The sequence below is a fragment of the Neospora caninum genome, chromosome II (assembly GCF_000208865.1).
Source record: "Neospora caninum Liverpool complete genome, chromosome II".
Taxonomy (NCBI): Eukaryota; Apicomplexa; class Conoidasida; order Eucoccidiorida; family Sarcocystidae; genus Neospora; species Neospora caninum.
The window spans coordinates 1502120-1528707 of record NC_018387.1 but is presented as its reverse complement, the minus strand read 5'-3'; the positions used below and the strand labels follow the sequence as shown (position 1 = coordinate 1528707).

At 56.4% G+C, this 26588-nt stretch overlaps 3 protein-coding genes across 3 annotated transcripts; 2 read left to right on the top strand and 1 right to left on the bottom strand.

The window, feature by feature from the left end:
• Positions 1–5138: 5138 nt before the first annotated feature.
• Positions 5139–6889, top strand: NCLIV_006230 (conserved hypothetical protein; the record flags this gene model as incomplete). Its single annotated transcript, XM_003880134.1, has 4 exons — positions 5139–5207; positions 5694–5780; positions 6161–6322; positions 6596–6889. The coding sequence occupies 4 exons, from the start codon at positions 5139–5141 to the stop codon at positions 6887–6889; spliced, it is 612 nt and encodes a 203-aa protein (XP_003880183.1).
• Positions 6890–9242: 2353 nt separating this feature from the next.
• On the bottom strand, positions 9243–13388 carry NCLIV_006220 (conserved hypothetical protein; the record flags this gene model as incomplete). The annotated part of the gene is made up of 8 exons (XM_003880133.1): positions 9243–9308; positions 9535–10007; positions 10297–10576; positions 10861–10919; positions 11136–11304; positions 11489–11583; positions 12099–12611; positions 12815–13388. The coding sequence occupies 8 exons, from the start codon at positions 13386–13388 to the stop codon at positions 9243–9245; spliced, it is 2229 nt and encodes a 742-aa protein (XP_003880182.1).
• A 3912-nt stretch (positions 13389–17300) lies between these two features.
• On the top strand, positions 17301–26541 carry NCLIV_006210 (hypothetical protein; the record flags this gene model as incomplete). Its single annotated transcript, XM_003880132.1, has 9 exons — positions 17301–18077; positions 18657–18795; positions 19586–19774; positions 20410–20880; positions 21416–21673; positions 22215–23746; positions 24189–24464; positions 24758–24969; positions 25347–26541. 9 exons carry the CDS (start codon positions 17301–17303, stop codon positions 26539–26541), a joined length of 5049 nt encoding a protein of 1682 aa, XP_003880181.1.
• Positions 26542–26588: the final 47 nt, after the last annotated feature.

Here is a 26588-nt window from a genome sequence, read left to right as displayed (position 1 = left end):
GGGCAAAGGGTAGGGAGAAGGCCGCCAACATGGAAAGGAAAAAGAAGAAAAGACACGAAAAAGGGAGAACTGACGAGAGCAGAGGAGCGGAAGGACACGGAAGATGAGGCCGCCTATGCAAACTATAACACGTGCTGAAGTAGCAGCACAGCGGCGAGTCTCGGCGGAATCGTAAAGCGCAGGAAAAGCCGGTCTCTTCAGCAGACGGCAAACCACGGAGAGCTCCCGCTTCCGATGATGCCCAGCGACCGAAATTGATGTTTCACGAACGAGGGGGGCACGAAAAGTGAAAAAAATAAGCAAGGGCCCAAAGAGGCTGCATCTTTCGCGGCCCGCCGGACAGCGGGCTCAGGTTGCGCCGAAGAACGGCTGATGGTTCGAAAGGAGACAGACTTTCCGCTTTAGAACAGGTACGTGGCAAAGGCAGTCCCCAAGGAAGAGACGTATAAAACGCCTGCAGCTTTTCCTCTGTTTTTGGCGAATGGAGTAACAGAAGGAGAAACAAAGCCTTAAGCGTATATCCTGCTCTTTCCGCACATGTACAGTATATGGTTCGAACCTGTAAGTTCATCCAATCAAATAGTGTCTCTGTACGGCTCCCTCTCTGTCTCTCTCTTTGTCCAAAAGGAACAAGGAAACCCTTTCCGACCCATGTACCCCTTGATTAAAAGTGTAGTCGAGTAAATAGGACTCTCACGCAGACTTCCTGGCAATGGCAAGTTCAAATGTGCCAGAAAAATGCTTCTGGCGCGCTGTGTCTCCATAGGTGCGACAAGTATTAGGCAAACCTTCAAACTACAGACACGCTTTCTGCATCTCCCGTTTGTGTCTGAATATGAGACCCCGGGCCCCGCTGGTGATCTTTTGGGACTTCGTGGTTCTCGCGTGGTCCGCTTCGATATATGGCTCTCCACAAGTGTTCTTCCCGCTGAGCGAACACACGACACATCATTATATAAAGACGAGAAAGGAAGCAGCCTCAGCTGATGTGAAAACTGTCCATCTTTTGGCTAATATGTTATATTTCTCGAAGATAATCCGCGATAAGAGGTAAAAAAAACACATAGGCTCGACGAGACCTATTTTTTTATGGCCCGCGCAAAATCCGTTCTCCCATGGAGATGTGCTGTGCTGGGGGCTTCCTTGTTCTGGCAACACGTGATCATCCTTGTCATCAGCATGACAGCTTACTTAAGAATGTTCTCTTTTTGCCTGCGTTTTCTGTATAGTAAAACACCCGTGTGGAGGGAGTTCCTCGATACCGTGAGATGAGCATACCACCACTTTTAAGGTAGTGCAGTGCAGAGGTTTGCCAGACCCATTCTGCTGTTAGATCGCAGGCGTAGAACGCAACAATTGCCGTTCTGCAGATTGCTGGACCGGTGAAACAACCCTTCTCACACGCACACACAGTTCCGTGCACTTTACCAGATTGAAATGTTGGTTCGTCCAAGGGCGGTACCGTTGTCGTGCCGTAGCCAATCCAGAAAGACAAGGGACGGAAGGAGCTTTTCCTGTAATCCCCATCTTGGACAAAATAATTGGCAGTAGAGAATATGTATGTCGTCTAAACGATCTCTGTCCCATCTGAACCCACAGGGCCTATAGAGCAACAGCCCGCTGAAAAATCGCGTACGGTCGTCGTGCCTGGTGGTCGCTACGGACGCTTTCGCTGAGAAGGTGGCGTCGTTACAAATATCACATATTTCCTGCGTAAGAGTGAACACAGTTCATGCTGTATTCCCCATTTTACTCCATACAGGTTTATGAATCCAGCATCATTCATGACTTCGAAAACCGTCTGGTCTGAGTGGGTTGCCGGCAGTACAGCCTGTTTAAGGGAAACGCAGCTGCCACTGTAGTAGAAGTCACTGTAATGGAAAAGACGGCGTCACGGAGTCTGGTCTGAGGGCTTCGTGCCGTTTCACATGGCACGGCACGGAGCCTTCACGCCCCGGCTTCTCTCCAGATGGTCCTCCATCAGTGCTTCTGTTAGTCTGTCCCAAGGGCCATTCGACCTACAGTAACATCGGGAGCATCCACACTCCAGCGAAATGTTCGGATCACAAAACGCCTGGGGTACGGTTTTTGACTGGTGTGTGTAAACGCCATGAGCATTGTGCTAGAGAATTCCCCTTCTGTTTTCCCAAGCAGTAACTCTTAGCAAGATGGGCGGCGCTGCGGGAAGAGCGAGGGAGTCGCGGTACTCGAAGAAGAGCTCGATGGGATTGTGAGCAGATGCTCTACGCGGCAATGGGACGATTCGTGAACGGCCAGCCATGAACGTCGTTGACCCCTGCTTTGCCCAGCAGCGTTTACAGTACGGCATGCCAACTTCTTTTCCTGTGATGCCGTCCTGCATATACGAGAGCAGATGGATCCTGATGCGAGGCAACACGCATTGTTTTGAAAAATGAGGCAGCCTCAAATTGCTGACTTTTTGTTGCCCAAGACAGGGGCACGGCCGTGAAAAGGCCTGTGCAAAGTCCCCGGCTAGTTGACATTCGCGATGAACGCGAGACACAGCCACAAGCATACGAAAATGTGTGGCGTTGCCTGTGTCACACGTGCCGCACGATCGATGACCCTTTCCCCCTTGACGCCCTTTCGCTAACGGCAGCTTATCCATGGGCACTGGAGGCATCAGACGGAGTGTGCTTCAGCTGCAAAACCTGAGCAACGGAGACAAGCGCAGGTGCCCAGAGCTAGAGAGGCATGCACTCTGCTCTGTGCCGCCTGTGGCCGCAGGACTGCCCTTCTGCTCTCTCGCCCTCGGTGCGGAAATGGCTGTTCGTGAAAGAGCCCCTTTCTCCGTCTCTCTGCCTTTTTTCAAGTGTCCGTATCCCCTACAGAGTGAGGATTCCATCTCAAGACGCCGCAAAGCGAGACAAAAACAGGCATGTGACATCTGAGCGCAAACCTCCGTTGCCCCCCAACTGGTCTGTGTGACTGAGAAGGCGAATACGGACGTTGTGGACTGCGCCCACGGACGCGTGGGGACTACCCTGTCTTTGTACTGGCCTTGTAAAGGTGAGCCTCAACTTGCGCTTGTTCGAATATACTGCGCGCATCGATCAGAAGAGTCTTTGCACTGGGGTACGCGGTGAGAGTCAAGTGTTTTGGATTGCGTCGGCTGCAGGAATTTCGAAACGGCAAAAGAGGGGACTTTAAGAGCCGATCTCTGTCGGCAGCCTCGAAAACAGCTTTGAGACCGCTGTAGTTAGAGGGCGCGGACTTTTTGACGCCTTGATTGCCCCGATGGTTTGTCGAGAGGGGTGACAGCAAGGAACGGGAGTTGGAAACGCTTGGTCAATCTCGCTCCCATCGGATCCTTTTTCTAGTCTCACTTTTTCCGGCTTCGATGTGCCCGGTTTGCTTGCGTTCTTCCGCGTAAGTTTTCCCTTCCAAAAGATTGCCCTCTTCGCAACTCAGTTTCCGCTGCGTCCTCTGTCAGATGTTTTTCCGACGCTCACGGCGTACTTCTTCCTCGTCCTTTACGAATGCAAACTCGGATTTGCCCCTCACTCTCTCTCTCTCGGGGTAGGATGAGTGACAGTCGCAGCCGTGGAAAGTAAGCTGTCTTTTCCGCCCGTGCGAACTCTGGTACGAGGGAAGCAATTCTCGCTTTTCCCGTGCCGACGCGTTTTTCTCGCTTCTGGGTCCGCTGTCCCTCGATTCAAGTCCTGCATCTCCGGTGCCTTCTCGTCAGGCCAAAGTTCTGCACAGTCAGCTGCGTACAGTGTTTTTCCGCGACAGGGAGTTCGCCGGCATCGAGCTCTTTTCTGGTCCTCGTCGCGACGGTTTCCAAGACGCCACAGCGTATCTGGGGAACCTGGCCCAGATCACGGACCGGGCCTTTTCTCTGCGTCACAACACGCATTGGGGAACTGACAGGCCAGACAGGCGCTCCTGCGGTTTGAGTCTCGCACCACACAGTTTCGTCCCCGGGTGCTCGCCCGCTTTCATGGGTTGCCTTGCTACTCCGCAGACCAGAAATCTTTCCGGTGCTAAAGCATCCAACTTCTCTTGCGCACGTTTACAGCGACAGCTGCCGGCGCCGCTCTGGCCGCTTCTATCCGTGGGCGTGGTTCCCAACCGCTTCAGCGCCCTCAAGGACGACCGGGCGCCGCAGTGTGGCAGTGTGGCATCATTGACGCAGGCGTTTTGGGTTTAGGGTGAAAACGTAGCCTGTGGACAGCTACAGACGGCCATCCTCTCAATGGAAGCAAAGCTTGCGGGTGGGCGTCGTCCTCTCGTTCGCTTCTTCACGTGTTGACCACTTGAGACACGTCACGTAGGAGTGCCGGAGGGTGCGTTGGACTCCCGGTCCCTCTGGTCCTAAAGATTTCGCAGCCCCATGGTTGTCTTTCAGGGATGGGAGGAGCTCTCGTGCCTTTTCCTGGGAAAGGTGATTTGTCTGAAGCGCTGTGTGTGACTTCTCCCGCATTCGCGCGCCTGCATTTGTCTCCAAAGAGAAGCCTGTAGGGTCAAGCCTGGCCCGCGTTAACAGCTGACTGACGGTGGTTTCTTGAGGTACGATCTCCCGGCATTTCAAGCATTTCAGACGGGAGGACTTGAGGAACGCGTTTTCCGCACCTTTGTGAAGCTGCGACGGTCCAGCAGGGCGACCGGCGCATCCGCCGTGCTCCGCCGGTTGATCCCGGCCGACCGTTCGATGCGGTTCTAGTAAAGATCTCATTCCCTTGGCGGACACGAGCTTTTCTTCCGAGATATTTAAACCACGTGGGCGTCTGCGGCCGGCCACGGATTTGCAGTCGAGGAACGGAGGTGTGAAACTCAAAAAGTCGGCCTCAAGACACGGACGGGAAAACGCGCAACAGGTTCGAGAGCGGAGCCGCAGTCTGCCTCTGAGAGGACAGGAGCCTCGTATCTGCCCAGCGCGTATAAATATTTGTATGTAGAAGAGGTACGGCGGGTGCTCTACGCCCCGCGAGACTGTCGGACACCGCATTGTGTCTCGGAGACGTGATCCGCTTTGATTCGGCCAGAGAAGTATCTCTGCGCGCGGGCAAAAAGAGCGAATCTTGGCTGCACACCGACAAGAGAAGGCAGGCGAGCAGGAAGGCCCCGAACCCATCGCGTTTCATCGTTTGCAGCGAGGCCATCAACCGGACACAATGGCGTTTTTTTCCTGCTGCAATTGTGACCCAGAGGCAGAGGAGGAAACACAGGTCAATTTGGAGACCGTAAGCGACTACGGGCTGACTCTGGGTCTACAGGCACACAGAGAGTCTTCTGCTGTTCCGTGAACTTCGCTCTTCCTCTAGTGTCCTCGACAGAGAGGGGTGCCGTAGATTCAGCTGCGTTTCCCCTGAGGCGCACTGGCCACGCGGCAGGGAGGAGGTCACAAAACGGGAAAGGATATACGGCAGAGATGCTCCTGGGACGAGAGCAACGAGTCGAGCCGCCCATATACATATACACATGCAACGCTTTGCGTGCATGCAGCTGGGAGAAAAGGCCACTGAGTGAGACGTGTCTCGACTTTCCGAAACACAGTTACACACAACATTTTCGATCGTCACCTAGCCAAGCATGTAGAAAGAGAGATCTCCCCCGTGTGCACTGTGTGTCACTCTACCTCTATCGAGTTCATACGACGCTTGGGTTCTCAGCGCGAACCTCAGCAATGGGCCCGTAGGTCGGTGGCTGTGTCTCTCCGTTTGCTTCAGGATCGGCCCAGTAGCGAGGCCAGCAATGACGGACAGCCTCTGACACCGGAACAGAAGCAAAGAGAGAAGGAGCGACTTCAAGCACTAGTAAGAAAAGGCCTGTGGCCTCTGTTGTTTAGGCTCCAAACGTAGACCCGCTTGGAAAGGGGGCGAGGTTTCAGGCTCGGAGCGTTGCGCGAATCGCGGACGAGTTGTGGGTGAAGGTACAGGTCTTTCTTACGAGAAGGCACAGCAGTCGCTGAGTTCTGAAAAGTCGAACTGAAATGTGTGTGAAGTGTTATTTTTGTTATCCCGTGAGCATTCGACTGTGCTGCTTCCTTGCCTGTCGAATCAGTCGTGGTAGGGACTGCTGGTGTGTCGCATTGGAGCCGTGCAAAATCTTCATCTGTCTCCTCTCCATCGCGTGCTTTCTAAGGTGCTTTTTCTAATTTCATTTGCCTCTGTGTATGTCTCTGATGACGTTGCAGGTGAAGGCGTTTGCGAAGGCCGCCGTGGCGGGAGCAAGCTGCTACTTCATCGACGTATCATCTCAGCAAAAGATCCCCGCGACGTACATACTCGATAAATCGCTGAAAATGTTGACGGTGGCCTTCTCAAGTGGCGTAGAACATTCCTTTAATCTCTCCTCAGTAAGTTATGGCCGGTGACGGAAACTCGCCTTCCTGTCTCTGTTTTTCTAGCCGGTTTGTGACCTTGACTCGTATGTTTACTTTGTTCCGAGGTTTATGGCTGCTGCTTGTCCACGCGTATTCTGGGTGTGTACGTCTTTTTCTACTCATCACCTTCTGTATAGCTGCCTGATATACTCTTTGGCGCAGTCCAGCCTTGATACAGCTGGCGAGGCCGTCTGAAGACGCTCATGGATCTTTGTCTCCGCTCGCTTGTTTTTCTGTATGTTTCAGCTGCAAGATGTCTACTCTTACGAAGACTTACTCCATTCTGAGAGCACGGCGAGCCTTGCACAGGAGCCAGGAATCGCTAATCTTTCTGACAGCGACAAGCGAAAGTTAATCATGCTTGAGTACTTGGATGCTTCACATCGAAGACTAAATCGTTTGTTTCTCATGGAAACGGGAGATGATGAGATGAGGGACCGGTTTCTCACTTGCATGCGAATTCTCAAGCTGTACTCTCTTACTCCAGCTCAGAATGCAACTGGTAGCACAGCTGACCAAGCGAATTGTTCAAGGGAATAGACCTACACGAGAAGCGCCATGCATTCTTGGCGAGAGAATTTGACGTTGCCTCCCTGATGTCATCCACACTGTGGCCAGTCGGTCAGACTGTAGGCAAACTGCAAGCAGGCAAAGCGGTGTTTTCCGTTCTTTTTTTGAGTGCTTTTGCCCCTCAGTGTCATTGCGGGGACTTCTAAGGTGGTACTGCTGTGTAAAAGAAGCGGATTCTCTGGACCGCCACGCGAGCGCAAGCGCGCGTGCGGTTGGAGGCAGTGTATCAATGTGAGGGGATCAGGGAAGCCGGGTGCTGCCGGCTTTGCCTCTGGTACGCGCCTGCCACTGCCCCAAATGGAGAGAAGATTTGATCGTGCAGGCCTCGTCTCCTTCCCCCCAAAGCACCGCCCCACATGTGTTGTTTTGGCTGTCGAGGGGGCTCGCCCGCGATTCCACGCGCAGCCAATCAGAGCACGTCTCGAGAGAAAACACGGATATAGTCCCCGGGGCGATGAGACCAGGTGGGTGTGCGTCGAATCGGGCCTCCGGTAGTCGATTCTCTTCTGTGTCATACAATGGGCGTTTATTTGTCTTCTGACAGTGGGAGGCGAGACATCCCGGCTTCTCGTGTACAGTCGTGCGGGCCATCAACGCAGTGACGATTCAGCATGTTTTTGTCTAGCGCCCGTCGATGGCCTGGAGTTGTACGGCCAATCAATCGACCGCGAAAAAAACGTATCCCCCCCCGTGAAACGGAAGACAGCTCGAGCCTCCAGAACGTGGACCGTGCACTTGTCAACCTTATTAGTCGTAGGTGTGCTCGGAAGAGTGATTTTTTGTTGCTTGGCTAGCCCGGAAATGGCGGTTTCTATGTCTCGCGACGAAAAAGTGTGGTGGCCATACACGAGCAAGTATATGTATACGTACGTCTTCATATGCATATATATATATATATATATACGTCTACATAATTCCGTCCAATAGGAATCGTGTTCCCTGTGGTACCCATGCAACTAGAGAACATGGATCTGTCGTGGAACGGGGCAAACGCATTTAAAGATGCGTGGCCAAAGTGGTACAACCCGACGAGGTGCTCGGGCCTGAGCTGTCTATACTGCCCACTGCAGACCGGGCAAGCGAGCAGATATGAGCGTGACGTTGTCACGAGTTTTGAGTTTTCGTCAATGGCGGGCGCTTGGAGGCGACTACAGCGGCTCGTTGAACTTACCAGCGTAGACAGCAAGATCCATAGAATCGCAGGAGTTGACACGGTTGAACGCCTCCCGCAGATGCTGGAAACCGTCTGCGTGTTTAGGTGTCGAGACTGTTGAGTGCGTTCGAGAGGGCGGATTCCGATAGATGAAGGATACAAGCTATTCGAATCGTCGTCGAAGACGAGCACTAGTCTCCAATCAGTCTTGCCACGTGCAAACACTGCAATAGTAACCCGCACGTGAAGGGTGTAAGACGGTGGCCCGAAGGTTTCTGGTTCTGCACTGCGCTGTATTCGTTTTTTTCTCCGGTGTTCTACGCGCGTGCCTATAGCGGCAACGGGGGGGCCTTGGTTGCACGGCCTTATTTCCCACATCTGTATGCAGATGTGTGGGTTTGTCACCTTTCCTGAGGTCAGAGAGTAACGCGCTCCGCACACCGATCAAACATACCGGTACGCGTTCGAAGCGACAAAGACGTGATGCTGACACCGGCTTCAGGGGAGCGGCCTGACCCGGTGTCGCGCACAGGGAGTAGGAGAAAATGAGAAAAGTGCACGGCCTTATTTCCCACATCTGTATGCAGATGGGTGGGTTTGTCACCTTTCCTGAGGTCAGAGAGTAACGCGCTCCGCACACCGATCAAACATACCGGTACGCGTTCGAAGCGACAAAGACGTGATGCTGACACCGGCTTCAGGGGAGCGGCCTGACCCGGTGTCGCGCACAGGGAGTAGGAGAAAATGAGAAAAGCTATTTTTGCGTGTCATTTAACCGAAACAACTCACGGGCAACCACGCTAGGGACAGAAAAAACAATCGATACGGGCCACGACATGTTTGCTCCAGGACCTAGCCAGCACGACCCGGTTGTTTGGGAACAACTCCATCTTACCACCGGATTGGTGCTATACTTTTACGAAACGTAGCCGCGTTGAGCACTCCGATAGACGAGCCGTCGCCCGACGCGGCGACTCCACTGCTTGTGGAATGTCCATCTGTGCATCTAAGTTGATCCTCGGTTATAAATTTTAGACGCTAACTTCCCGGCTTTCGACATGGACACATCCACAGGCAGGTCGATGCCGTACATAAACACACACTCGACGCGTTTTTCCTTGCTCGGGCCAACTTGGCTGATAGGGGGGGAGAAGCATTTTTCAAGATTCCTCAGTTGAGATCGGCGCCTGTGCTCATCTCGCAACACCACCCCCGCCGCCAGCGCTGGAGGAGCGACTGCACAGACAAACGAAAAGGACACACAGCGGTCTCAGTTTCCTGCAATATACACGGAAGACAGAAATCACTCTCATTTTAGCCCACGACAATGTAGCTCTATTGCTGACCCCAGGCCCAGAGCTGACACGGAGAAAGCGGTCTGCAATAATGCGTGCCGCGTATACGGACTTTCTTCCTTCTCCCCGACCAAACATGCACCAGACAGCTTCTTTTGCACACTTACTCTCCGCGCAACTTGTTTCGACGGGTTCTGCGCGGCTGTTGCTCCAGGTTTCTTCGGTGCCACGCGTTGCTCCCCTCTCGCGTCGAGAGCCTCAGTTACACCATGGTGAGAACCGGAAGAGGGCGAAGGCAACGCCAGACGCAGGCTTGGACTCCCGCGCAAATGAGGGGAGGCGACTCGTGTTTGCATAGCTGCAGCCTCCGGTTTGAATTGCCCCTCTACGCCGTGGCTCGAACCGTCGATGGGTGCTCGTCTATCAATGCCACGAGCATCTGGGGCTGTCTCTTGTGCGTATCCACGGCCGTAGGCGTCTGTCAGAGACGCGAAAGCAGAAGCGTGGGCCACGTGGTACTGGGGGGGCAAGTCCTGGTACTCAGACGCTTGCCCGAGGAATCCAACAGGAAGGGTGGGCAATTGGTTGCCTGGCCCAGCCGAACTCGGGGGCGACGTTCCAGCGTAATTGCTCGGGTCATCTGCGCAAGACACAAAAGCTCACACACGGGGAGAGCTTCCAAATGTGGGCGTTGGATTCCGCAGGCCTTACTTTTTGTAGCGTGCGTGGTGGGGTCCGGCGACCGTCTTTCTGCAGCACTTTACAGGCTGGCACTTTCTAGGTCTTTTGCATACGTGACGGTGATACCATCGGAAACGCGTTGTCTGCAGCTCTTTGACGAGCTGGGCAGACAGGGCTCCAGAACTCAGGTACCGATTGTCAGTGGATCAGATTCCGAACTTCCAGGCAGGCCAGCGCCGCCAACTTACAGGAGGGGAGGTTGTCCCTCGTAGAGTACGCCTCGACAGGAGAGACACCAGCACTCCTGCCGAGTTGGGGAACGGCAAGTGCAGGCACAGGGAAAGGCCCTTGAGAGTGACTACTGGCCGACGTCAGCGAACCCAAGATGGAAAATCGAAGAATCAGGAAGCCGTTAGGTTCGTTTTCCTTTCCCACCAGCATAACCTTCATGGGCGCGTTCTCTGCATTCAACGATGCAAACTGCAGCTTGAGGAACCCCACGGCCTCTCCCATCGCCTCGTATTGCCTCTGTCAAACAACACACACATTCCGCCTCAAGGTACACACTTGCATAGATATAGATATATATATAGCCAAGTAGAGACGAATAAAGGCACATGTTTCGCAGATGGATCTGTCACGCCGGCACACGGGATAAAAGTCGCAAGACCCGCCGACCTCATGCAGGGAGCGGCCAGAGCTAAGTTTAGACATAGAGGATATTTCAGGAAGTAGATACGGATTCGCCGCCTGAAACACGAGGTAAAGCAATAACGTAATGCCCGGCCTTCTGTTCTATCCAGAGTTCTCACCTCTTCGTAAACCTTCATGTGCACAAACTCCTCGCCTCTCCAGATCATTTGCAGGGGCGCTGACGACGCACCAACACGGAGACATCACGTGCAGATCACAAAGAGACAGGCTGAACGAAAGAAACTCAGGTGTATACGCCCAATCGCGACGTGAATGAAAGCGCGTTTCCGTCGGGTGGGCTACTGGCGGCAAGACTACATAGGGCACTGCACTTCCAAGCAATGCTTTTTGCAAATAAGAGTGGATAGCACTTTGCATGTGTCTCAGTGCTTACCTCCTCGAAAGTCCGCGCATCCATTCGAATCGATGGGTACTGGAGATGTTCTCAGGTGGGGCTTGTTTTCTTCGACAGAGTGCACGTATGCAGCCACTGAAAGATAGCTTCCTTGTTTGCAGATAGGACGTCCAACCGACTCCAAAGCGTCCAGGCAAAACTCCACCAGCTGCCCCCACAGCACACAGCAGACAGAACGCGCGCGCCGCCAGTCATTTGCGCTGTGCTCGGGTCCACAACTCTCCAACGTACTTCGCTGCCGCCCCCATGTGAACGAAATCCCCACAGTTCCTCCTCATTAACACTTGAGACGACTGTTGCTGGTGCCAGGTCCACTCCCCGCTATCATTTACCTTGGGGGCGTTGTCTTGCAGCTGGTGAGAGTTGGGAACAAGAATGTGGTGGGCGGCCTGTCGTTGATTTGATGTCACTTCTTCTGCTTTGTTGCCTAAGAACAGCAGATCCGAGGAACCCGAAGCAAGTCGAAGCTTCCCGGGGACGGGGGCCGTAGCAAGACGAAGAATGCACAGGGCTTCTGGGCGTGGAGGACACAGGTGGACAAAGAGTGAAGATGTCACCACGGCAGGACGTTTGCTCGCGAAGCGACTCTCCCGGAGAGGAGTCAACTTCCGTGTCCTAGAGCGATGCTGTTTAATAATCACACGTAGGACCACACGGTCAGCGTCCGATCGTCCCTGGGGGCACGCGAGTTACGCTTCGGCCGACTTACTCGAGCAACACCACATATGGTTTTGACGTGCGCGCGCGCGCAAGGGATACAGGTAAGTTTCTAAAAGCCTCCCCTCTTTTGGGAGTCCTGCCATGATCTTTCGAGGACCGGTTTCTAAAAAGTGTGCCTTTCTTGTCTAAGTGCATCAGATAGGCCGTGGTCACCTCGTGCCGTCCTAACTGCCGGCTGTGCGTCGATGGTCAGCCAGGCAGCTGGGCCTCTACCGGACTTACTGGGCTGTTGCATTTGCTCCCATCTCAGCTCTGGATATTCCTCGGGACCCGATTTGGGATACTGTGGGTATCCTTTGATGCTTTCGCCCATTCCAACTGACGAAGAGGGGACCATGGGGCGCTCTGTCGGGAACCGCTCCTCTTGAGTTTCTGGGGTGTAATAACGACTCGCCGAAGCGGTTGTGAACGGTTCAACGGGTGACTCCGTCGCCACTATACCCGGCGCGCTGGTGCTCGGTAAGCCTCTCGAATCTGCAGAAACATTCAGTTCCACCGCCTCAAGAACTCGTGTCTCTTGACCCAGATGGTGGAGCCGCTCGACGTAGCTCCGCTGCTCTTCGTCGCGGAACTCGCCGTTAGGATAAAACAGGTACCCTCCGTCCCCCTCCCAGTCGCTATCCCCGGGAAGCGCCGCCGAAGGAGGGAAACGGGCATCCTCTTCAAATCTGAGTTCGTTACCTCGAGACTCAAATGTGCCAGGTGGATATACAGCACAGTGGATAGTCTGGCCGTCTGCAGGCACACGCACACAAAATGGACCGGATGCAGCACACATTCACGTCCGAGCAGCGCACAAAAAACGCGAAAACACCGGGAAGAAAGGGGGTGTTGTGGAGTCAGGGCACGCCACATGGAAATGTCGTGGATTAGGCAGCCGTTTCACGAGCGCACGGTTAGGAACCACGGTCGCCATCCACCTGGAAATGCCTGTGTACCTTCTGAAGGGGAGAAGACATAAGTTCCCCCGGTGGTGTGGACGACCGCTTTTCCGGTGCGACGCAATTCCTCGAGCACTTGTTCATCGAAGACATCTGGCTGTCCGGTTGCTGTCCCGATCTCTGCGGCTCTTTTTCCTGTGGGTTCGAGCGTTTGGGGGGTTGTCCGCGCCGCCTCGTGGAAACTCTGGCCGTAACGCTCTGCTGGAGCTCTCTGATCTGGTTGGGACGGATTCTCGCGGACTAAATAGGGGTGTTCTGAAAGCTGTTCGTGATGTGGCATGTGGCCTGGATAAGGCTGGGAGAGAGGCCCCTGCAGCGAGTGTAACTCCGACCGCCTGTGATCCGTTTGTCGCCCCATTTCGGCCTGCGCAGAGTGTGACTGAATTTTCACGCGTTCCTCCACGAGGTCCAACTCGTGTTGCAGCTCTTGCTGACGCTGCTGGAGCGTTTTCTCAAGGGCGTGCTCGTAATGAGAAAGCTGAGGGTCGGGTTCCTGGCTGTAAGGCTGCTGAAAGAAGGACGGTGATCGCCCGGAGACGACCCCGGGCTGAGCTCCGTATTCTTTATGCATTTTGTGAAAGGTGAGAAAAACGCGAGAAAACAACCGGTCCTTCTTTCCAGCGCGCAAAGCAGTCCAAAAGAACACGTCACGTCCAGGCGAGGGAAGACAACGGCAGCTGCTCTAACGGTAAGACAACAGGGCGCGGGGGGATGAGTCGGCGGATTTCCGGATGCAATTGCGGTCGGGGAGATCCCACTATGATGTAGCCCAGAAGCGAGGGTATGCAAGCCTTTACAACGAGCTGCTTTATGGGGAAAGAGCGCCGCACAAAAGCGATGAAAGACTCGCGGGTTTCGACGATTTCTCTCGCTGGTTGAGGGGGTGGGGGGCGGTGCCAGCCGAACACCAAGACAGCGCGCACGCTCGTTCCTGCCTCCTCGACTAAGAAGAGAACGCACACACACGCAGCTCGTGCAGCCCCGTCAAAATAGGCGAAAGTCCAGTTGGAGAGTCAGGCATAGGATAGTTTGCGAGCGAAGTGTGCGGAAGACATCATAAGCGAACGATTCAGCGCATTGTGCTCGGCCTGTTTCCAGGCACAAGACAGCCAAAAACAGCCGCCCGGCTGTGGGCGTTGCTCGACGCGAGGGAGGCGGGCGAGTCTCCTCCGGCGCGTCGGTCGCTCGAAACGCTCTGCGAGGTTCAGAAGACACGAGACGGGACGACCGAGAGAGCAAACTGTTCCGGCAGAGGCGGTCTGTCTTGCCTGCAGTCGACTCTCCAACGATATGGGCTTGCGGTGAACCCGCAAGGCGTTCACTTTGCAAACATGCGAGGTAGATGAAACAGCAACGAACTCTTTCTCGCTCCCGTACTGCCGAGGGAGTTCCCCGCCCACCCCAGAGCATCACATGCAGCCCACCACAACTCCGTGCTGCGCATCCCTTTCTCTAGGTCGCATTCCCCAGCTTGGAGAGCCTCCTGGCCCCCAGGCGAACTCAACGGTGAGAGCAATTCTGCCGTCTTCGATAGCGCCGACCTACCGTAGCCACAGCAGAGCGTACGCATACAGCGACAACATGGCGACGCGCACGTGTCGGAGTCCATTTCACAAGGCATGGTATTTAGCCTTTGCATAGGAAAGGCGTACAATGTAGGCTGGTGTCATTTTATCTCTGCGAATATCCTTGGTAAACCTAAAAGTGCCGGAGACGAAGAATGACGGAATCGCCAGGCAACGGAATCCGAAACAGACTGTGGCCCTGTTGATCAAGGTGAAGAAATGGGTCAGCAGTTCGGCACTGATGGACCAGTGTCACCTGTTGCGCTCGGTGGTAATCGGGATGCATTACGGAGCTTCGCAGCAAAAGGGAGAAGGGGGCGCCGAAAGGGAAGGAGTTTGGGCTCCGGCGCCAGACAACGCAAAAAGGTAGCGAGCACGCGAAGGCAATCCCTGTAGCGAGGTGTTTTCTTTCGTCCCCGTCATCTGGTACCGTCGGCCGCGTCGTCCGCACATCGTTTTGATTTAGATAATGGCCCAGCACGACTCTTTTGCGCCGAGCGGCATGGTGTGGTTGCTGCACTGCACCAAACCAACCTATGCGGAGAGCTCACGAATAGAATCCCGTTTAAGAGGAAAGTTTCTGTGCCACGGCACGAACCCGTCCTTCCTGTTAGCACAGGTGTGAACGACAAAACTACCCCACTTGTTCGGTTCTCCGTAGAATAGCACTTATTCGCTGAACCATCTTAGACAAGCATACATGGCAGAGCGAGATGCGTTTTCCGGCGATATGACTGTCTCTCACTGGGCCTCCCGTGCGTTCTGCTTTCCGGGTTCAACGACCGTAGGTGACTCCAGTGTTCCGACTTCATGGTTTTTAGAGCTCCTCTCCTCCAACTGTTTCCCGTAGATGTCACTCACACGTGAGAAGACCAGAATTCACCCCAGCCAGCAAGGGAAACGATGACTGTGAACCGTCCTCCTGGTCCTTTCCACACCGAAAGAATGAAGAGGCGCACTATGAGGGCAAAGAGAGGCGGAGAAGGTTGGCAAGGCACTCCTACCGGAGCTGTGGTGGGGGCGGGATAAAATGCGAGAACTGCGAATCCAGTGTCGGGATCGGACACGCCGGAACGTCATCAATATCTTCGAACGGTCTGGCTGAAAGAGATTTGTCGTTGAGACCGGAAAGCTTCCACGTTCAGACCCGGAGGAAGCACACCAAGGATATGCAGGCGAAAGCAGCAGTAGTTTTCTGGGCAAAAACACTGATGTTTTGTTCCCTAGTGGTCCGTTCTGCCCCGTTCAGGAACAATTTTAGCAAGCTCTTGCATCCTGTGCAACAAAGGATGCCGATGGATCACTACCGCCCACGTTTCTGTGTGCGTAGCTTGCCTGAACTGAGCAGTTTTTTGGATGTATGTCTGAAACGAAGCCACGGGAACTGGTGTGGCAAGGTTAGCGCCGGGTTCTCCAGGTACGTGCGTGTTTTGTGTTGCCGCACGGACAAAGCCTTCGGGGCTAAAGTGCTGAACTGTTCGATATACGTATGGGACGTTGTTTTCACAGGAAGACCAAGAAACGGTCTACTCGCGCAGGAGGCTTCCTTGGCACCGTAACACGACCACGATGAAGGCACAATGGGTCTCGGGAGTTTCAAGAACACCCAGTAGCGAATCCGTCTCTCTTCTCTTGCAGACAGCTTCCATCCAATTTCACACGCTACACGCAATTGACCTATGGCCTGTTTGTTTTCCTCGCAACTGCCGAAGCAAGGACGATGCAGTTGACGTGGCTGCTTCAAGGCGTTGAAGTTACGCAGAACGAATGCCGCGCTGCCCTAGTGCACGACTTGTCGCTCGCAATCTGCATTCCGCTGGAAAACTGAGACGTATTTTTGTCCCCTCCCTCTGCTCCAGGATCACGTGGTGTTGTTTTCTCTCTTGCTTCCTTACCATGCCAGCACGGATTCCAATACGACAAAAAATTGACGGTTCTGTTATCTTTCAAGCCACAGCGTTTACCCCCCTGTCCGCACCGACCCCCACCCCCCAAAGAGAAGTCGTTCTTGTCTCTAGCAGTGGTCTTGTCTTTGAGCTGGCCTTTGTGACCGAGGGTTTAACGAATAATGAGAATCTGTCTGCCTGTTGTCTTGCTATATGCCTAAATGGTTGTCATGTTGGCCTTTCTCTTTGTCACACTTTGTTCACTGTATTCCGACCTCCGCAAGTGATCCTCGCTGGCGTCTTTCTTGTCACTAATTTTTGTGCGGCCGCTTCTCCCTGTCCAAAGGAAAGCTGAATGCCCGCCCAGGCAGCTGTGTCGCCATCTTGCTCTGTCTCTCGCTCCTAGTGGTCTTCTGTTTCTTTGAGGAAACAGACTTTCGGTGAGATACGAATTCAACCAAAAGGCACACAGGAAGATTGCCGTTGGGTTTCCGCAAGTCCCGGTGCCCGTTTCTTGCCAGACAGCGACGCGTCACTGCATGCAGTTCCTCTCAATACCACGACATCGAATCCGATTTCTTGGCTAAGAAACTGGTTTGGCCACATCCGTTCAGTTGGTCTCCCCTCATTTTACTACACAACATGGACGTGCCCGCCGCCTTCTAAGGCAGTTCGCCAGATTCGACCTTCCGCTGTTTCCTACAGTCGGGACCACGAGACACGAGGCTTGGCTCCGCTGGGAAGACCTATCTCCCCGAAGCCTGGCCTGGCTCATATTCATTCCACACGGCTGGTCACATTCTACACTGAAACAACTCGATTCTACCGCCTGAAAACCGGTTCCAACTGAGCTCCCGACAATGTTCCTGTAGGTGTGCTGGCCTGTTTTTCCATGAGTACGGGAAGGCTGTATATATATACACACACAGGTTAATTTTTCCGTGGAAATGCGACTGTTTCCTGCTTCGGATGCACATTTGAACAGTCTTTCATGCGCACATCTGCGCGGTCCGTAGCTGCTCCTCTGTCCCCATGGCGTCGCCCACTCCTACCGAACCGGAGCCCAGCGACATGAGCGCTGCACTCGACAGTGTCTCGATGGAGGAAGACTTCCAACATTCTCCTCGGTTTGTGGAAGCGAGAGACGGCCCCTCCTCTTCCGCTCCTCCCGCCTTCCTCGTGCACCACCTGCACACCCCCCTGGCAGCTTCGCTTGCCAGGCGACAAGTCGCTGACCCACAGTCCAGCAGAAAGAAGATGCCCAAAAGCCGTGACTCAAGCACTGGGCCTCCTCGAGTCGCACACAGTGGTAACGGCAACCCGACTTGCAAAGGCTCAGCCGCCGCCACCTCCGCCGTGCCGCCTCTTTCCCGGTCACTGTCCGGAACGAAGATTATGTCGCCTACCAGTGTCGACACGAACTCGACACAGAGCAGAAGCAGTGGGAGCGGACTTGCCCCACGGAAACTCGCGAGCACTGCAGGCGGAGGCTGCCGCACGAACGTCAAAGTTGTGGTCCGCTGTCGGCCCATGACGGCTGCGGAGCAGCGCGACAGCCACAATGTAGTTGATGTATGTACAGAGCGAAACGAGGTGATCGTGCGGTTGCGCGGAGGCGGCCCCGCCGGACTTGGAAAACCCCTGCAGAATGCTGGAGGGCCCGCGGGAGGAAGTGGGACCGCCTCAAGAACGCAAAACGCCACTGGCGGGAGCAACAGCAGCAAAATTTTCCGCTTTGATGGCGTCTGCCCCGTCAGTACATCTCAGAAACAATTCTTCGAGCAGCATGCCCAGCCGCTCGTTGATGAGGTAAGTCCTCATCCCAGAGCCGAATGGAAGCAGAGCACAGCAAAGTTACGCTCGTTCCTTGTCGTTGGTTATCGTCATTGGAGGTCCAGCGGCGGTCTTGAGCTGCAAGGGTGCCGCAGAAAACGCATCAAAACGCTCTACGCTCCTGCAATACACACACAGCTGTATCGACAGCGTGGAGCGGCGAAGGTGGGGATGCCCGCGTGCCTCCCGCAGCGTTCTTCAATCGGGCAAAAACTCCCTTCGGGGGTCCTGTGCCCTTCCTCCGGCTGATAGCAGCGTCGGCTCTCGAGCCGGCCGGATCCCCTCTGCCGTTTTCTCTGCGCTCAGCGACTTTTTTTTCTCCTTTTGGAAGTATCTCTTCCCACCGAGTGTTCCGGCGCATCTTCCCGGCTCCAGTCGTGAGGACCATCGATGAACTGCGCCTGTTCACCTTAATCTCTCGACGCGTGTACAGAAGGCCCGTGTGAAGGCTGTTCCGCGGGGGCGCTGTGTGTGCAGGACCAGTCTCTTTTGTCGCTTCAGGTCCGTCTCGCTTGTCGATCTTCTGCTCTGTCTTTCATCCGTTCTGCCTCTCAGGTGCTACAAGGCTTCAACTGCACCATCTTCGCGTACGGCCAAACTGGCACCGGAAAAACGTTCACTGTAGAAGGAGCGCCTCGAGGCGGTGACTCTCTGTATAGCGCGGATGACGATATTGTCGAGAATGCCGACTGCGGTGAGCCTCACAAACTTTCGTTTTCCTCTCTTTTTTGGCCGGCTGTACATACACGTGCGCTATCTATTCTGCCCTCGCCCGACGACGGTGGAACGCGTGTTTCGCTCACGCAGAGAACTCTTTCTCGGCAGATTCGTTATCCGGAGGAGACGAATGCATGCACCAGCGCCGGCCAGCAGCTGAATGTCGCAACATTCTCGCCGTTTTCTTGTGCAATTCGATTGCCCAGCTCCTGCCATGTGGCTCATTCCCTTCGCGCGTCTTCCCTCTTCTGTCTCCGTTTTCGCTACTTTCTGTAGTTGTCTCCTATCGTGTCACGAAGAGAAAAAGAGACACGCGGCGATGTGTGCACTGCATGACCTTGATTGACCCCGTCGTGCGTGTGGGAGTGTATGCAGCTTTTCACTGTGCACCAGCAGTTCTACAGCTGTTCTGAGATACACTTTTTCCTCAGTACTTCCGTGCTCACCAACGCCTCTTGTGCCGCCACCTCGTGAACAGAATTTGCACTCCGTCTGGATAGAGGTCGAGCGGCGTGCGTGGTGTTAACGATTTTGTGTGGGGGCATTTGCCCCCACATTCTCTCCCTATTGTTGACGCGAGGTGACGGAGTCACACTCCAGAGCTGCAGAGAGAAAAGGAATCCTCAGTTCCGGCTTTTTAGACAGATGCCTCCATCTGTAAGCGCAATGGCGTTTTGTTTTCCGTTCACTGTTCGGATCCCACTGCCACACAGACCTGTGCACTGCTGTCCTATCACCGAGTCCCCGTTTCGTCGCTGTGTCCTCAGGACTCATCGGTCGCTCCGTCCAGCGAATTTTCAGCACTTTGCGTGGCGAGCGGGCCGCAAAAGACTACACTGTCACATGCTCCTTCCTGGAGATCTACAACGAGGAACTGATAGATCTCTTCTCGCCTCCAGGCTCAGCTGGCGGCTGTCCCTCGAGTCAGAGCAGCCTCTGTGGCACTGACCTGAATGGTAAAACCGCAGGCAGGACGGCCTCACCCAAAGGGCGGCGCCCTGAGGAAGGGGAAAAAGGGGACAGAGACATCCAGGGAGAGAGGAAGAGGCGGTTGAAAGGGACAGAAGAAGCCACCGGTTAGGGACAAGCAGAGACTCACGCGGCGGCGGGAGAGAGAAAAGCAGGAGTCGAAAACGCAGCGATAGAGCGTGCAGAGGCGGCGGGAAGCGAAACGATAGCACAGGAGGGGGCTGACAAAGCTCAACGCGATCGGGAGGGACTGAAGCGCTGCTCGGGCGCGTTTCTCGGCGCTGAAGCGCAGGTGTGAAGGGGCGTGACGATCGCTGCTCCCAATAAGGGCGAGGCAAGGCAGACCGAGGGTGACCCTAGGAGCGAAGGAAAGCGTCAAAGTGGAAGCAACCCTTTGCCTGATGGAGACAGTGGAGGCAGCGCTGCAGAGGGGACGCCGATTGTATTCGGAAAAGGGAAGAAAAAAACGTGGGGCGATACGCACCTCCAGAAGAATCTGTAGATTGCGCTGCAAGAGACAAACAGTTCGTGTCCTTGCTAGGGAGTGTGCAGATTGTGTCTTCCGCTGTTTCGCTCCCTGGGAATCTCAGCTGCATGCGTGCGGTGTGCGCCTCCCTCTCAGACTCCCAGGCGTCGCAGTCTTCGCTTCCGACCCCGCGTCTTCGGATCTACGAAGACCAGTCCAACTCTCCGGCCTTCGACTCGCCGGCTGCGGGCTCAGGCGGGGCGGCGCCTGCTGGGTCCTCCCGCGCGCCTCAGCAGGGCCGTGGCGTCGTTCGAGTCGAGGGTTTGGAGGAGAAGGAAGTGAAGTCGGAAAGAGACGTGTTTGCGCTTCTTCGCGCGGCAGCGCCCCGGCGGTCCTTCGCGGCGAGCAGCGCCAATGCGCACAGCAGCCGAAGTCACACGATCTTCTCGATTTCCGTCTGTATCCGCGACACCGCGAGCGCCTTGGCCGTCGAGGAAGCAGGGGAGCTCGCCTCGCTCAAGGGAAGAAGGAAAGGCGCCCCATCGGGATTTGCGCCGACCGCAGCAGGCGCCCCGGTTGAGGAGGAGGTGGTGCGCGTTGGAAAGCTCAATCTCGTCGATCTCGCTGGTAGGCGCCGAGGCGTGTTTCGCCGTTTTTCGCTGTGGCTGCGAGTTCCAGCCGTCTGCGTAGACACCGAAACGCATCGGGCCGTTCAGGCCAGCGCGGTCGGCACGTCCAAGCCACCCCGAACCCTTTCTCCAAGAGCGAAGAACCACGCACCACTCGCTTTGTCGAGGGTGCGGGCGGTTTCCGCTCGGCCGACGCGTTGCCCCTCGACTGTGCTTTCGCCGGGACATAGAGCAGCTAGTCTAGGAAAGAAATCAAAGACGGGACGCCGCTTGCGGAACCGAAGTGGAGCGGTGTAGCCGCGTAACACCAGTCTTAGAAACGAGAGCGAGGAGGGGCGCGACTTGTCGACGCCGTCGAACTCTATATAGGGGCTCTCGCGGTCTCGGCGCCTCTCTCACGCAAGAGCAATCAGAAGCGCGCCGCGAAGTGTACGTCGTCGTGGGAATCGCCGGCGGTCGAGAGTCGCTTGATCTGGCCTTCATTGTTCCACATCGTTTTCTCCGCCGAGTGGCTCTGCATGCACGCTTTTCAGGAAGTGAGAACATCTACAAGAGCTGGGGAGCGACGGCTGAGGAGAAACGACGGCGGGAGGCGCTGACAATCAACAAGTCGCTGCTGACCCTCGGCCGTTGCATCAACGCGCTGGTGGACGGCGCTTCCTACGTGCCGTACCGAGACAGCAAACTCACGAGGCTTCTCCAAGACAGTCTGGGCGGCTGCACCAAGACGTGTTTGATCGCAACGATTTCCCCCGCAGAAAACGTCGTGGAGGAAACGGTCAACACTTTAGGTTAGTCGGACCCTCTGTAGAAGGGAGTCGAAGCCATTTTTACTTGAAAAACGTCCCAAGCGCGCGCAGCGCAGCCCCCAACACTCGTTCGTCGCTTACTCTCCGTATTCGGCGCGGGCCGTTGCGGCCTGTCTCTCCTCTGCCTCACGCGTGGACAGTTAACGGCTAGCCCCAGCACGCGGAGTGTCTAATGAGCACACCGCTTGGCGCGGAGACTTCGAGATGAGTGCCTCGATTTGCTGTTTTGGTCTCTCAGTGCATGCGAAACCAGATGTCTTTGCGTCTTCATCCCGACCTCTTTCGTGCGACGTACTCGCTTGACCTGCAGTCGGCTGGAAGACTCAGCCCAGAGGGTGCCCCACATGCAGTCGCGTTTCGGGTGCTCAGCTGCCCGGCGGCTTGCGCGGGGCGTCGCCGCAAAGCACGCGGGGACTGGGGCGGCGTTTCCCGCTCTTTGTGTTTTCCAGAGGCTTCCTTGGGGGCAGGATTCTGGCAACACGCATGCCGCTGGGTCTGCGGCTGGGGTTGCTTTGTCTCGCAGATTACGCGTACCGGGCGAAGAGCATCCAGAATCTACCAGTGAAGACGCTGCGACACTCCAAGTCGCTTCTGCTCTCTTCTCTGTTGCACGAGAACCAGCAGCTGAAGCTTCTGCTCAGTTCCCAGCGCGAGCGGGACGGCGTGTTTCTTCCGCTGCCGCTGTACACGCAGCACGAGCAGCAAATGCGGAGTCAGCAGGAGCAGCTCGAGAGGCAGGAGAACCAGATTCGGCGTCTTGAAGAGTGCGTCCAGCAGCAGGAAGCGGAGCTCAAGAGTTTTGCGGAGGTCAAGAGCCGTTTGCAGATCGCGCTGGAAGAGCGCGAGAGCGTGGAGCAGAAGGCGGCTGAACTTGCTGCGCGCCTCGACGCCGCAGGCGCCAAGACCCGCGACCTCGAAGCCCAGCTGCGGCGTCGGGAGGCCGAGGAGACGTTCCTCCTGGAGCAACTGACGCAGGAGCTTCAGCGAGAGCACGAGGCTGCCGCCTCTGCGCGTTGCACTCTGGAGCAGGCTGTTCAGGAACTTGTTTCTGTCGCCTCCCACCAGAAGGCGACTCTTGTCCGGTCTCGCGAGCGAGCCCGAGAAACATCCGTGTGTTTTGCCCAGGTCGTCGACGCCGCATGCACCGAACTGGGCCACGAGCAGAGCCGCATGCACAGCCGTCTTGAGGCGTCCCTGAAAGCGCTGAGTGCCCAGGAAGACGTGCGTGCGGCAGCTGCAGCCAAGACGGCTGCTCTTCTCCAGGACCACTTGGAGGCGCAGCGGAAGCAGGAGGAGCAGGAGCACGAGCGGCGGGGCGAACGGCTCGAGCGGTGGCGTCACCAGGCCGAGGTTCACTGCGGGCAAGCGACTGAGGGGATCGAGCGGCTCGAGCTCGAGTTCCAGAGATTGCGGGAGAAGGGAAAGGGTCTGCTGGGTGAGTCTGGGCGGCGCGCGCGAGCGACGCTGGAGCACATCCACAGTCAGGTGCGGAAAGGCGTGGAGACGTCGGCGACGCTGCTCGAGGAGAAGGCCGGAGACGAGGCCAAGCAACGCGAGCAAGCCCAGCTGCTAGTCACCGCCCTGGTGGAGAAGGAGGCTCTGCACACGAGCAGCACCGCCGAGGCCCTCGACCGACTTGCGCGCGAGCTCGGCCTCTGGAAGGAAACCCAGGAGAGACACCTGGTGGACGCGACCGCGCAGCTCGTCTCGACGGTCCAGCGGCAGATGCAACTGCTCGCGACGCACCACCAGGACGGCCTCGAGCGCCACGTCCAGAGTCTGCAGCGGCAACTCAAGATGCTGCGAGACGAACAGACGGCCCAGGGAAACACGGTGAAGGCAATGGGCGGCGAGTTGGCGGCTGCGTCTGACGGCGGAGGCGCCGCCGTCTCGGCACTCGCTTCAGCAGCACGCACCGGCTTCGACAGTCTTCTCGCGACGCTCAATCAGGCCGCTGAGGAGGGCTGCGAGGCAGCGAAGGCTCAGGAAACCGCCGCGGCTGCAGCCTTCGAGGACGACGCACAAAGTTCACAAACCCATTTCGCTGCACTCAAGGTAGGCACGCCACAGAAAGCGCTCTCGCGCCGGAGCGGTGGCACGCGAAGACGCAGAGAACGGGGAAGGTTCCGAGTCGATGCGCGAGCCGTGGTCCGGCGACGCTCGCGTCTCTTTTGCCCCCCTGCAGGTAGCAAGAAGTCTGGTGAAAGTCTACGTTTCATCGCGCTTTGCATCTGTCCCTTCTTGGGGGACTCGAGCCGCGCCCTTGTCTATCCTGCGAACAGGATGATGCGCGGCCTAGGCGGGGGCTGCCTCCCGATGCGGTGTGAACGGCAACGCGGCGCGTAGGCAGTGGCACAAGACGTCCTGACTCCGCCCTTGCCTTTTCAGTTTCGTTCTCTTGTGGCGGTGACGGTATACCACTCCTTCACTCGATTCGTCTCTCTCGTTCTCTGCCTCCTGTGCCTGTTTTGAACGTTGCTTCCACGCCTTCCCACAGGACCGCATTTCGGCGCACCGCGAGGGTTTCCGGGCGTCGCTGGAACAAGCTGCAGAGTGCGAGCGAAAAAGTGCGGTGGCGAGAGCCGAAGCAGCGCAGGCGGCGTGTGAAGCAAGCTGCGAGAGACAGGCAGAGGAGGAGCGTCTTCGCGGAGTTGCCAGAGGCCTTCTCGGGGACATTCGAGAAGTCGCGCAAGTCGCCGAGACGCATCGCCGAGAAGCCCTCACGAAACAGCAGCAAAGAGCAGGAGAGTTTGCCAAGGCGATCCGCAGAGAGGTGAGACATCACCTCGTTCAGCTTAGGACACCCCACCACAGACGCCAAGCTAAGAGAGGGCAAAGGCGAGGCACGTGATCCTAGGCACCCGTCCACGGAGACAACAGGAAACATGGGGAAACGGGGAAGGCGTGTCACCATGTCACGTGTGCCTTGCCTTGAAAACCGCAGTTTCCCCGAGTTTCCCATTCCCTCGCTTCAGTGCCCTACCACGAAGTGACTTCTCCCTATTTGTCGCGATCCATTCTCTCCCCGTCGGTGTGTCGCTTCTCGGTCGCTTGGTTGCCTCTCAGCTGCCTGCGCCCTGCGCCGGGCAATGCCCCGTGTCTCCCGACCAGCCGGTGTCCCTCGCGGAGACAGCGGGCGGCCGACCAAGCCCCTGTCACTTTTGTGCTGTGGAAGCCTCTATGGGAAAGTGGACGAACAGAGCCGAAGTGTCCGCTGCTTCCTCGAAGAGCCTCATCGACGGGGACGGGGACTTTAGTCGACTCCCCGACCTTCTTAGGTGAGCTGGCGGGAAAGACGCGCAGCCTCTTCTGCATGTCTTTTGGCGGCGCACCCACTTTCAAGTCGCCTCTGTCGAACAGCGCAGACCCGCTAGCTCGAATCGAGGCCTGTGGATGCTGGGTACACGACGTAGGATTCACCGGGAGTTTCCAGGTTGCATGCGTGTAGTGGATTCGCTGTTTGCCTCTCCAGCTGAGATAGCGGGTTAGGGGCCTGCAGCCATGTGACAGCCCAGTTGCAGTTACCGTTGCAATTCCTTTGTGGCGTGAATCCACCGGTACTGCGGGTGCCTAACCCCCTGCGCATAGATTCATCCGGTTCGTCCAGCGGTCCAGGTCCTTCCCGCTCTCCCCGGCTCTTTTTGTTTCTCCGCAGACGACGGTTCCACGACTTGGAGCAGGGTTCCAAGGGGTCTGAGAGCCACCCGGAAGCTCGTGAAAGTTCTGCACTGGCCTCGGAGTCGGCAACAGCTTCGTCGTCCCTCAGTCCGTTGACAACGGGCTGTTCAGATTCCGACGCCGGCACGTCCTCGCCAGAGGTCGCCTTTACGGAGAAAAGCTCGGGTCTTCTCCATCTGAACTTGGGGGTTTCCTCTGATTTCGGCGGGGCTCCGAGCACCACGGCGTCTCCGGGTGTCCCGTCCGAGGCCAGTCGGTCCACTGCATGCGCCTTGTCTGTGCGGGTTTCTCCCGCCGACACAGTTGGAGTTGATGGTGGAGACTCCGCGGGAGAGGAAGAAGGACGTGCGCTGATTGCAGCTGGAGAACAGGCATGTGGGGAAGGCGACCTGGCGCTCAGCGGGCCGTCGGACGACAATCTCGAAGAGGCGACAGAAGACGAGGCGGAGAACTCACGCCCCTCTCAGCCGAGGCCTGCGCCCTCAAAAGGAGACAAGTCCGCGAGACGCACGCAGGGCGATCCGCGGAGGAGGCCAACCGTTCCGCTTCGACACGGCAAAGGGCTTGTCATGCAGAGACCGGTCGCCTCAGTTCCTTGCAGCGGCTCCGGCGCCTCCTGCAGGCCGAGCCCAGGAGTCGGCAAGAGCACAGAAGGTCTGAGGAAAGGCCCCAGCGCTGTCGTTCGGAAGGGCGATGTTGACACTGCAAAACCGCATGTGGTCTCGCGGGGCGTTGTCCATCGGCAGCACGATCATCTGTCGCCTCTCAAGAATGCGATGAAAGGGACAGTCGCGGCGACCTCAGCGAGTGCTTGCCCAATCAAGGCTGTGCCCAAGACACAGAGCGCCGTGGAAAATTTTCCGGATCTTCCTGCTGCGACGGAGGATGCGCGGAGGGGAGGCGCTGGCAACGGAGAGGTTGACAAGCGTGCACGCGCGGCAGTCCTGCTCCCGAGCGAAACCGCGAAAAGCAGGAGTGGAAACGCGTCACGAGATGAGGACGAAAGGCAGCGTCACGGTCTGCGAAGACGCCGGTCCAGCGACGGTCTCTTTCTGGGATTGGAAAGCGAGAAAAAGAAGCCCAACACAGATGCCGTTAGTCCATGTTCCGCCCGCTTCGCAACTTGTGCACCTTGTGGAAGTGAAGGCGGGCACGTGGCCTCGAGGACGTGACAGCAAGCGGATTCGAAGACGCCGACGGCAGAGACGCGACGGTGGAG